Source organism: Amblyraja radiata, chromosome 27 (assembly GCF_010909765.2).
Source record: "Amblyraja radiata isolate CabotCenter1 chromosome 27, sAmbRad1.1.pri, whole genome shotgun sequence".
In the NCBI taxonomy this organism is placed as follows: domain Eukaryota; kingdom Metazoa; phylum Chordata; class Chondrichthyes; order Rajiformes; family Rajidae; genus Amblyraja; species Amblyraja radiata.
In genome coordinates this window covers 4,531,512-4,543,272 of record NC_045982.1, presented here as the reverse complement: position 1 = coordinate 4,543,272, position 11,761 = coordinate 4,531,512, and the positions used below count along the sequence as shown (strand labels likewise).

General features: G+C 42.7%; 1 protein-coding gene across 1 annotated transcript; it reads left to right on the top strand.

Annotated features, from left to right (window-relative positions):
- Positions 1-2,959: 2,959 nt before the first annotated feature.
- On the top strand, positions 2,960-10,462 carry xkr8 (XK related 8). The gene is made up of 3 exons (XM_033044933.1): positions 2,960-3,543; positions 4,479-4,669; positions 7,413-10,462. Exons 1-3 carry the CDS (start codon positions 3,215-3,217, stop codon positions 8,132-8,134), a joined length of 1,242 nt encoding a protein of 413 aa, XP_032900824.1. The 5' UTR covers positions 2,960-3,214; the 3' UTR covers positions 8,135-10,462.
- The last annotated feature ends 1,299 nt before the right edge of the window (positions 10,463-11,761 follow it).

The following is an 11,761-nucleotide window of genomic DNA, read 5'->3' as shown; positions in this document are numbered from 1 at the left end:
TGTGATAATGGCTTTGCAGTAAATGATGTCTACATTGGAAGTGTTTGATACAGTTAGATATAGTTTCACACAAAAGTAATGGGGAAAGTTGCAAATCAAGACCCCCATGGCTGCCACAGAAAATACAAAGCAAAATAAGAGAAGTGCACAATGTACAGAAAGGGACCAAGAAAATAGTAGGAGTAGGACATCAGGCCTTTCAAGTCTGCCTCACCATTCAGTATATCATGGCTGATCCATTTTGGCCTCAACTCCACTACTGTGCCCCATTCCCGATTGCTCTCATTTCATCGATCTTTCAAATATTTACCTCTCTCCTCCTCAAATATATCTAATGATCTGATCTCCACCACCCTCGGGGGCAGAGAATTTCAGAGATTCACCATCCCCTTGATTGTGACTCTCCTGCTAGTGAAAACATCGCAGCATCTGCCCTACACATTTACATTATGATCTTGTATGTAAGAATACAGCTTCGAGAAGAGTACAGGAATGTAACTGTAACAAAACTGGGTGGGTGCAAGAAAATATTGTGCAGATAATCTCAAGCATAAAGTCATAGAGCGATAGAGTATGGAAATAGCTCTTTGGCCCAACTCACCAATGCTGATCAAGGTGGCCATCTAAACTAATCCCATTTGCCTGTGTCCCTTGAAACCTTTCCTATCCATGTCCCTGTCCAAATGTCTTTTAAATGTTGTTATTATATCTACCTCAACCACTTTCTCTGCACCATCCTTGGTGTGAAGAAATTGCCCCTTGGCTCCCTTTTAAATCTTTCTGCTCTCAACTCAAAGCCAGTCTGGTGAGGCAATTCAGGCATGCAGGAATGCAAGATGCTACTGAGAGGGTGGAAACAGCTCGTCATCACAAGCACTACCCACCCTACCAGCGAAAGCATCTTCATGAGGCACCGCCTCAAGAAGGCAGCATCTACCCTCAAGGATCCCTATCATCCAGCAATGCACACTTCTCACTGCTACCATAGGGCAAGAGATACAGACTGCTGAAGTCCTATCCACCAGGTTCAGAAACAGGTCCAGCTGGTGAAGGGTTTCGGCCCGAAACGTTGCCTATTTCCTTCACTCCATAGATGCTGCTGCACCTGCTGAGTTTCTCCAGCTTTTTTGTGTACTTCAGAAACAGGTACTTTCCATTTAACCATCAGATTATTGAATCAACCTGCACCACCTCAGGCACTTCCATGGTTTTCCAATTGTATTAATGCCTTGTTTTTTGCACTTTCTTTATATTAATTATCATGTAGAATGTATGTGTAATATATGTATAGTTTATGTTTTGTTGTGTTGTCTGAGCCCATATGCCTGTGAGGCTGCTGCAAGTAAGATTTTCATTGTACCTGTATCTCACCGTATTTGTGCATATCACAATTAATTGGGGTTGACTTGACTTGACATTATAAAATGATTCCCAGTCTCCTACACTTCATAATAATAAAATCCTAGTCTACCCAACCCCTCCCTATAACTCAGGCCCTACATACCATAGATATGTGAAATAAAAGAAGTTAACAAAGAAGATTTGGTCTATAAGAGATCAATAAAGAGAATGAGGTTAAATGATAGAATTACAGAGTGGTTCTAGCACAGAAGGTTGTTCGTTCCATTAAATATATTCCACCTTTATGTAAGACTATTCTCCAAACCCACGCCCCTACCTATCACCATAGTCCCCAAACAAGTGCTGGAAATCTGAAATAGGAACACAAAATGGTGGAAACGGCAGCATCTGTAGAAAGTTTAATCTTATAACTGTGGCCCCTCCAAAATATTTCATGGCAACTAGATTTGTGAATGATGCATTTTGCGAATTTCATTAATGCAGCAGCACCACTTTCACCAATGCAGTTGTAAATAGATGGTGCTACACAGTGGCGGACTGGCCAGGGTGTCAGCTTGCCCGATGGCAAGTGGGCCCCTGATGAAGTGATAGCAAGTGATGGCAAGTGGGCCCCTGTTAAATGATAGCATTGTAGTTGTGGGTGGGCCCCCTTTGTCTCCGGGCAACCAATATTTTTAGACCCAGTCCGCCACTGGTGCTACATAGCTTGAGGACATTGGTCACATGTGATAGGAACAAAATTCAGCCATTCGGCCCATCTGGTCTATGTTTGTTCGTGACAGGTTTATGAAATAAATCAATTAGTTCTATTTAGAATTATTGAGCTATATAGCATGTAAACAGGCCCATTGACCAACATTGTCTGTGCCAACCAAGTCGGCATACTGGGCTGGTCACATTTGCCTACATTTGGCCTACAGCCCTCCAAACCCTTCCTATCATTATTACGTAAGTAAGTTTATTGGCCAAGTATTCACATACAAGGAATTTGCCTTGGTGCTCCGCCCACAAGTAACAACATGACATACAGTGACAGTTAATATCCAAATGTCTTTAAAAAGTCATAATCGTATACGCTTCTATCGCTTCCTCTGACTGCTCAATCCAGGTACGGACTGCCCTCTGACTCTCTGAGTGAAAAAGTTGATCCTGAGGTTCCTCTTAAATCTTTCCCCTCACATCTGAAGCCTGTGTCCTCTAGTTTTTAGAACCATCTGCCCTAAGAATAGGACAGTGAGCATTCACTTTATCCTTGTTTAATGCCCTCCCCCTCTCTCTCTCTCTGTCATAGTAAAGGGTATTAATTATCATGGAAAATTCATTGAAGGGTGGGGTAACATCCTTCCTTTCAACAACTGTGTGTACCAAACGGGAAACATTAATTTGTACTCCAACCGCAGGCAGCAATGTGTGGGGGTGGGGTGAGTTTTAGAAGAATTCCATTGCTCCGTCTTTGAGCCGTTCGATTGAGAACATCATTGGAAAAACCCTGAACTAGCGAGTTAAGAGGTAAATGTGGCATTAAAAGTGACTGAGACTCCGAGCAAGAGGTTTCTCATTAGGCGAGGCAAAGAACACTAGAGGGTGCCACTGAAGGGAGCACTGGCGATGTGTCCACTCTTGCCTGCTTGTGCGTTTTCTCTATAAATACTATACAATTAAAAGAGGGGGGGGGATGTTCCTTGAAGACCACAGAGTGAGAGTGAAGTTGACAAAATGTAGTGCAGGGCGGTGAGGGGGGACAAAAGTGAGCTGCAGCGACGCAAAACCAACCAACGTGTGCTGGGGAGGAGCAAATGTTTGAAAGAGAAGTGAGGGGCCAGCGGCAACGTAAACTTTTTCCAGCACAAAGATGTTCCCGGACGATGAGATCCGCTTCTCTGTCCTCGACTTGGTCTTTATCTGGCTGGGTCTGGGCACTTTCCTCCTGGACCTCGGGACAGATGCCTGGGTCGCCTTCTCCTTCTACTGGTCTGGAGATTATTTTTGGGGCAGCGCCGTGTTGGTCTTGGTGGTTTTGTGCTCGGCGGTGGTGCAGCTGTTCAGCTGGTTTTGGTTTGCTGGCGATCGGCAACAACTGGAGCGTATTTCCAACTCCGGACGCCTGCCCAAGTTGAAAGTCACCCCGGGGGACCGCGTCCTCGGCCTGTTGCACTGGCTGCAGCTGGGATTCCTGGTCAGGTCAGTAATGGTGAAGCTGGAGGCAGTGAAAAGTTGGGCGTCAACGCAACGGCACATGTGACAATTAAACACTGACGAACAAGCAGAAGTTTGAATTGTTGATTCAGAGTCAGAAGTTTGTGATCGATGGGGGAGAAATTCCATTTACGAACATTTTAGTAGCATTATTAATGAGTGAGGTGGTTGTCAAACCCAGCATGGCCGGTTCTTAACTCTCCTCTCAAGTTCATCAAAGATAGACAATGAATGTTGATCAACGATCTGTGAGATAATTAAACTAAGATCAAAATGTAAATAGAGACAGAAAAAAAATGGACATTAATATATCCACGGATACATTTCACAATGGTTGGCAACATTGCTGTTACATTTCCTTTGGCAGCTGATACTAATGTATCTATTCTACATTTTCCTTGAACATCATCTCTTTTGATGTCTCGTTCTCACAACTTAGCCTTCCTTATCTCTGTCTCCCTCTCCCCTGACTCTCAGTCTGAAGAAGGGTCTCGACCTGAAATATCACCCCTTCTTTCCATCCAGAGATGCTGCCTGTCCCGCTAAGTTAGTCCAGCATTTTGTGTCTATCTGTAGTGTAAACCAGCATCTGCAGTTCCTTCCTACACACACACACACACCACATATACATATAATATATTATACAAATAATATATATTTTTTCACACAAACACACACACACATACACATAGACACACATATAATATATTATACAAATAATATATATTTATACACACACACACACACACACAATATAAATACCACAACCTCCATGTAAGCTCTGAGCTACATAGACTAGGGGGCATTGGTTTTGTTTAGTCACACTATTATTCTTTGTGTGACCAAGGTGGCTTTCCTCATGTATATGCTTTATGAAACAATGTGTTGTTATTTTTAACATTTGTGTTTTGCTCCATCAGGTACATAACAGCGTTGGAGCTGGGCTTCCGCGTGTACAAAGAGAAAGAAACTATGGGCTTGCAGTACGCCATTTACCTGGCCTGTGATATCAGCATGTTACGACTTTTCGAGAGCATTTTTGAAAGTGCTCCTCAACTCACACTGATGCTCTACATCATCATGCAGAAGAATCAAGTGGAGATTCACCAGTGTAAGTGCAGAGCTAGCTGGGTTATTTACCAGCAACAAACCACCTGCTGGAGGAACCCAGCCTGTCGGGCTTTGGTAAGGGTGTCGGAGTTTATGGGGAGATAGCAGGAGAATGGTGTTGAGAGGGAGAGATAGATCAGCTATGATTGAATGAACATGATGGGCCGAATGGCCTAATTCTGCTCCCATTACTTATAAGTGTCTGTGGATGGAAACAAAATGACAAAAGGAACTATTGACAACTGTATTTCGCTTATCCTTTACAAAGATAAAGTTAAGATTACAAAGGTCTCAGAGGCACTTCATATAATGAGAAGGGTCCCGACCCGACAAGTCACCTATCCATGTTCTCCAGGGATGCTGCCTGACCCGCTGAGTTACTCCAGAATGTTGTCTGTCTTTCCTTGGTAAACCAGCATCTGCAGTTACTTGTTTCTACTTCAAATTACGATATTCCCTTTGCCTATGGATTTTCAAAGGGGCCAGTGAACAAACTAATGGTAAACAAAGTGGTGAAGATAGAAAGCTTCTGTGAACCAATTTGTATTACAGAGACGGATAAAGTAGAAGACATTCTAATTGCATGGACAGGAATTTCTATCTGCACTGAAAAAGAAGGAGGGTGAACGGCTTTTGACTTGGACCTCCTTACTTGCAGAGAGCTAAGCTTCTGAGGAGCGTCCTGTCTTCAAGAATCATTCAAAATCAGTTTGGTTCTGTAATGAAATATTTCAACAGCTGCTCCTCGACCTACGATGGGGTTACGTTCCGATAAGCCCATCATAAATCGAAAATATCGTACGTCGAAGCATCGTAAATCGGGGAGCATCTGTATATCTTTCACAATAGAACTAATCTGGTTATTTTCTAGGGGCTGTCACAGCGGTTAGTTCTGAGGTGCCATTTCTTCGCTCAAGTGACTGACCTACACATGAATTCCTTGAAATATGCCCTGTCGGTCGTTTATTGACCTGTGACACATCACAGCAAAAGCCACTCTGCGCGCACACAGTTGCCAACCATCCAAGAGTCGCTGACTGATCATCTTCAGATAATTTTCAACCTTCCTCCATCAAAATGGAGAATTAAAAGACACAAGTTTGTTAGCTAATTGGCTTGGCAGGATTTATAAGTGTGTGGGATAGTGTTAGTGTACGTGGGGTTTGCTGGTCAGAACGGACCCGGCGGGCCAAAGGGCCTGTCTCCGCACTATAAACTAAACATTAAAAATATGCAATCTGCATATTTAGATCTTTTTTTCTTCCTTGACTGCTGGGAGCTGTCACAATAAATATCGAAACTAAATGTCACAAGAACTTGAATAAAATCTGTATCCAGTCACCTTTATTTATATCAGGGCTTCTTACAATAAAATTACTCATTACTGGATGGCCTGAGGATAATATGCAGAATGTCACAGAACTGCTCTGGGCGTAAGAATGTTGGCTGCAATGAGTTATCGTATGACTGTGAGTGGGACTATTTTTAGAAATCTGTGGAGACACACTAGACTGTAGCTACTGGAATCTAGAACAAAAAAAAAACCAGACTTCTGGAAGAACTCAGTGGGTCAAGCAGCATCTGTGAATGGAAATACGCACACAACGCCTCAGGGACCCATCTTCAGACTGCTGGTTTAGACGGAAGAAAGCTGGTAAGGAGTAGTGCAAGAGATGGAGCAACACCTGGTAAGTGATGGGTGGATACAAGTAAAGAGGATTGATTGGCAAATGTTAATCAAAGTTACAGTTGCACCCTTCCTCTTATCACCCCAATCCTCGTTACCATCTCGCCGACCTAATTCATCTGCCAGTCAACCCCTCCTTACCTGGATCCACTTATCACTTGCCAGCTCTTGCCTTGCCTGTTTCCCTCATCTCTTAATACCAGCTATCTGCACCCCCTATTTTATCGGTTTGAAGAAAGGTTCCCATCCAAAACACCATCTGTGCATTTACAAAACCTATCTAGGCTCTGTGATAATTGAATATGTTTAACTTGTTTAAATGTTGTTAAGCTGGAAAGGGTACAGAGAAGATTTACGAGAATGTTGATGGGACTAGAGGGTCTGAGTTTTCGGCAGAGGTTGAGTAGGCTGGGACTATTCCTTGGAGCACAGGAGGATGAGGAGTGATCTTATAGAGGTGTATAAGATCATGAAAGGTATAGATCGGGTAGATGCATAGAATCTCTTGCCCTGTGTAAGTGAATCGAGGATCAGAGGACATAGGTTTAAGGTGAAGGGGAAAAGATTTAATAGGAATCTGAGGGGTAACGTTTTCACACAAAGGGTGGTGGGTGTATGGAACGAGCTGCCAGAGGAGGTAGTTGAGGCTGGGACTATCGCAACATTCAAAAAAACAGTTAGACAGGTACATGGATAGGACAGGTTTGGAGGGATATAGACCAAATTCTAGCAAGTGGGACTAGTGTAGCTGGGACACGTTGGCCGGTGTGGGCTGGTTGGGCTGAAGGACCCGTTTCCACGCTGTATCACTCTCTGACTCTATAACGTACGAACTGTTTGAAGCATCTTCTGCTTGGTCGCACTAGGGACCTTTGGATTTGTTGTTTTGTACTATATTGGGGTTTTTTTCCGTTTGCTTATTGTGTTATCTATCGACTACTGTGTTTACAAACCTGTCGTGCTGCTGCAAGTTGGAATTTCATTGTACCGTTTTGTTACATATGACGATGAATCATTCTTAACTGCCTCTTGCTCACTATTGATCCAATTTCCACAGATTTCTCCCTTGTGGTTTCTTTCCTCTCCATTGCTTGGGCTCTCCTGGACTTTCATCAGTCCCTGCGCACATCTCTTTCTGACAAGATGCGTCTTCGATTCAAGTCGACTGTGCCTTACTTCCTGTGCAACCTGCTGCTCATCTGTCCCAGGATCATCAGCATTGCCCTCTTTGCGACCGTATTCAAACAGTATATCTTCTTGCACCTGGCTATGATTTGGCTGCCGATGTTCTTCTGGGCATGGCGGCAGGACACGACCTTTATGAACAGCTTTCCGGAAGAGGTCTTCTACAGAGGTACTGTGGCAGTGATCTTGTACTTCACATGGCTTAATATCGCTGAAGGAAGAACATTCATCAGGCAGATTATCTATCACTCATTCATGGCAGTGGATTGTGCAATCCTGGTTGGCTTTTGGTGGCTCCACAGAGACCCAGATTTAACTGACCCCTACGCAATGCAGTTACTTATCGGAACATCATTATCTTATCTTATTGGTGTGGTTGTGAAATGTGTTTATTACAAGTATCTCCATCCCTTTGTTACGGCAGAGCACCTGCTCAGTACGGACGAAACGGACAGTTTACAGGAGGATGTATTCCGCTCAATTGGTGAGGACAGACCTTTGATGAACGAGAGAATGCAAACCTTTTCCAATAGTTTTTACTCTGTACCTGAGGAAGACAGTCACGTCAGTAAAATGGAGGAAACTAAAATCTAAATATATAATATTTTCTTACAATGCCAGTTTACAGGAAGGAACCTCCTCTGCCGCTGAATACATATTTATTTCAGGGCTAAATGTGCCATGTGGGCACATATCAGCCGGAGTGTGCAAAGTTGAAGCAGGTCATTGTAATGTTATTTTTGTTCCAAATGTCATCTCTCGCCATTCTCGAGGGCCACAATGCTGCAATGATGAGTCTGTCTGCCAACAACTGTAATATAACAATAAGCAAGTTATAGGTTCTCACTGTGAACCTTCAGCTTTGGATGTGCAGTGGGGCCCATGTGTGGAGGTGCACTGACCAGCTACAAAGATAACCGGCTCGTGATCGATGTTGACAATATGTATGTGATGGTGACTCGACCCACTGTATTCCTCATCTCAACCTCACCATCAGTTTTTAACTTTCAAACCCGTGACCTCACTGCGATGCCCAGATAAAGGGCAATGTGGAAATCTGGTGTACGTAAGGCTAGATGTTCGATTGGAAGACTCAACCTATGATGTGATACCATCAGGAGAAAGGACACAAGTTCAAGTTAACTTGTACATTTGAAAAATCAATGTGTTTACAACATTTCCTCTTTGTAGTAGTTGCGAAGGCAATTGCATTATTGATTGACATTATTTATCCACCAAACAACGAGAATGTTCAACATTTGTTGTTAGGCTATTTAATAGCAAATTAATATCAGTATTAAGCCATGGGGAAACTCCTTTGATCAAATTCCACTGTGGTCATCAGTAAACCAGAAATTTGCAAATCACTCCGCCCATATTCAGCCAAACAATGAGTGATTCTAAACTATTTCCCAAATTCCTTAATTCCTGTCATAGTCGTATAAAATCACTTCTTCTAAAGAAAATGAGTCAGATTATACATATTATTTTAAAATATTTTCTTTAAATCTAGCCTAGTGCTCTCAAATGACATTGACATACTTTACATTAATTAATGTAGATCTGGTACTATGTTTCAATTCTAAAATCAAGGAGATAAAAAAGAACAAATATTGAAGCAAACATTTACATCGACTGAACACGATCATTTAGTTTGTGTCAGTGTTGGCCAAGGAAGAGTTATCCAGTCTTGCCTTTCGAGGATAACCTGGATGGATCATTAGCAAAGGACATCTCTCTATCGCGATATAGGGAAAAAGGAAACCAACCTTTGGCTTCCTCGAATTAAACTGATCTCAAATGGGGAAAATACTAGCAGCAAATCAAGTGGCCATGACTGAAACACTCTGGAAACTGAAGCACTGTAGAAATGTATGAATGGGATGATGCAACAGGTGAGGAAACAATCAAGCTGAGATATGATGTCTGATTTTGTGTTTTGTGATAAATTGTGCAATTAATATAGTCTTTAAAATGACTGCAAATTGTGAAGTGCAGAACATTATATGTAGAAGTGAATATCAAATGGGAAGAGTATTGCTGAGAAATTGGATTTCACCCACTCAGGGCATAATATACGTGCTCTCTGTATAGCATCAATGCTAAAGAGAAGCCGTGCAGATAAATGGGACCTATATTAATTTTTGTAAGGAGCTGTATTGACAGCCACTACTTGTCCGTCAGCTGATCACTGGGAATGGTGGCAGAGCTCAAAGAAACATGGTTTCTAGTGGGGTTTTTTTTACCTCCTGTTCTATAGTACACTCCAAATCTGTCCGTAAATGTGGAAACATGTTATGACAACTTGTGCTGTCATTAGGGACAGTCAACATCGCAACAATGTCGGAAGCACTAAGGCAGATTTGTAACCAATTTGTAACACGGTTTGTAACCAAGCCAATTTCCTGATCGGCCAAACTACTTCTGAAAGTGATGGCCAGTTCACATTTATTTTTGATTCCCACGTGGAAAATGGGTGAGAACGATGTTTAAAGTTTCAGGATGCCCGTTGAAGTTTCTGTGTTGGTATTTATTTAGAGAATGTGACAAAGGTGTGCGTGCAATGATTGGAAAAATATGATCCAATTTACAAATCAATGTGGAAACGGTATTGAGTTGGGAATCAGGTTAATATTTATGTGCAAGTTCACATTGGTAAAGTCGGGGTGGGAAGCTGTTCATGCAGTGGAAAGCCATTCTCCAATTTCTTATGAATACTTGGTGCAGGAGAACGTACTGTGTGGATATGGACCATTCATAGCAGATGTGTGTCTGGATATTTGAAGACCAATGTGTTTGTTATTTAGAGTAACACATTCTGTGATTGAAATGTTGAGTTACAACAATGTAACCTAATGGAAAATGTTCTGTTATTCCACCGGGCTAATTAGCCATCAAAATAAAATCAACAAGTTGTAGTGACTTATTTTAATTTGCTGATGCTTCTGGAAGTGTTAGTGCATACTGGCTTTAAATCTGTATATTCACTCAATCTTGATACCCGCAGCAGTAGGGAGCGCTGCCTTACAGCGCCAAAGCTCCGGGTTCAACCCTGACCATGGGTACTGTCTGGACGGAGTTTGTACGTTCCACCTGTGAGTGCGTGGGTTTTTCTTCGGGTTCACCAGTTCCCTCCCACACTCCAAAGACATATAGGTTTGTAGGTAATTGGCTTTGGTAAATGTGTAGGATAGTGTTAGTGTAAGGGGATCACTGATCTTCCCCAATCAGTACCCCGTTCCTGCCTTCTCCCCATATCCCCTGACTCCGCTATTTTTAAGAGCCCTATCTAGCTCTCTCGAAAGCATCCAGAGAACCTGCCTCCACCGCCCTCTGAGGCAAAGAATTCCACAGACTCACAACTCTGTGAGAAAAAGTGTTTCCTCGTCTCCGTTCTAAATGGCTTACTCCTTATTCTTAAACTGTGGCCCCTGGTTCTAGACTCCCCCAACATCGGGAACATGTTTCCTGCCTCTAGTGTGTCCAAGCCCTTAACAATCTTATATGTTTCTATGCTGTAAGTCTAAAGTCAACGAGCTTCATATTCCATATTGAATACCTTAACATTTCCAGCCCTTCCCACTTCTATACGTAACATTTATTAACATTTTCAGATGTATTTATTCTCTAAAGCCACTCACCACAGTAGAGAGGTCCTTGTTAGCTCATGACAGCTGTTTTAATGCTGCACAAGTGCTGACTTGCTAGTAGATGCTCGATAGCCAGGCAGCTCTTCATGCAGATCAAGGCCTTCACCTCAATCCCACCTGCAACAGTCCTCTGCCATTTCCAGATAATCACCCTTGGTTGCTAATAGCTGCCAACTGCAAACTATCAGGGTTTAATGGGTCAGGGGATCAGGCAGAAGAATGGGGTTAAGAGGGAAAGATACATCAGCCAATGTATAAGACGTTGTGGTGAGACCGCATTTAGAATATTGTGTTCAGTTCTGGGCACCATGTTATAGGAAAGATATTGCCAAGCTTGAAAAGATTCAGAAAAGATGTACGAGGATGTTGCCAGGTCTAGAGGGTGTGAGCTATAGGGAGAGGTTGAGTAGGCTGGGTCTCTATTCCATGGAGCACAGGAGGATGAGGGGAGATCTTATAGAGGTATGCAAAATCATGAAAGGAATAGATGGGGTAAATCCACACTCTTGCCCAGAGTAGAGGAATTGAGGACCAGAGGACATAGGTTCATGAAGGGGGAAAGATTTAATAG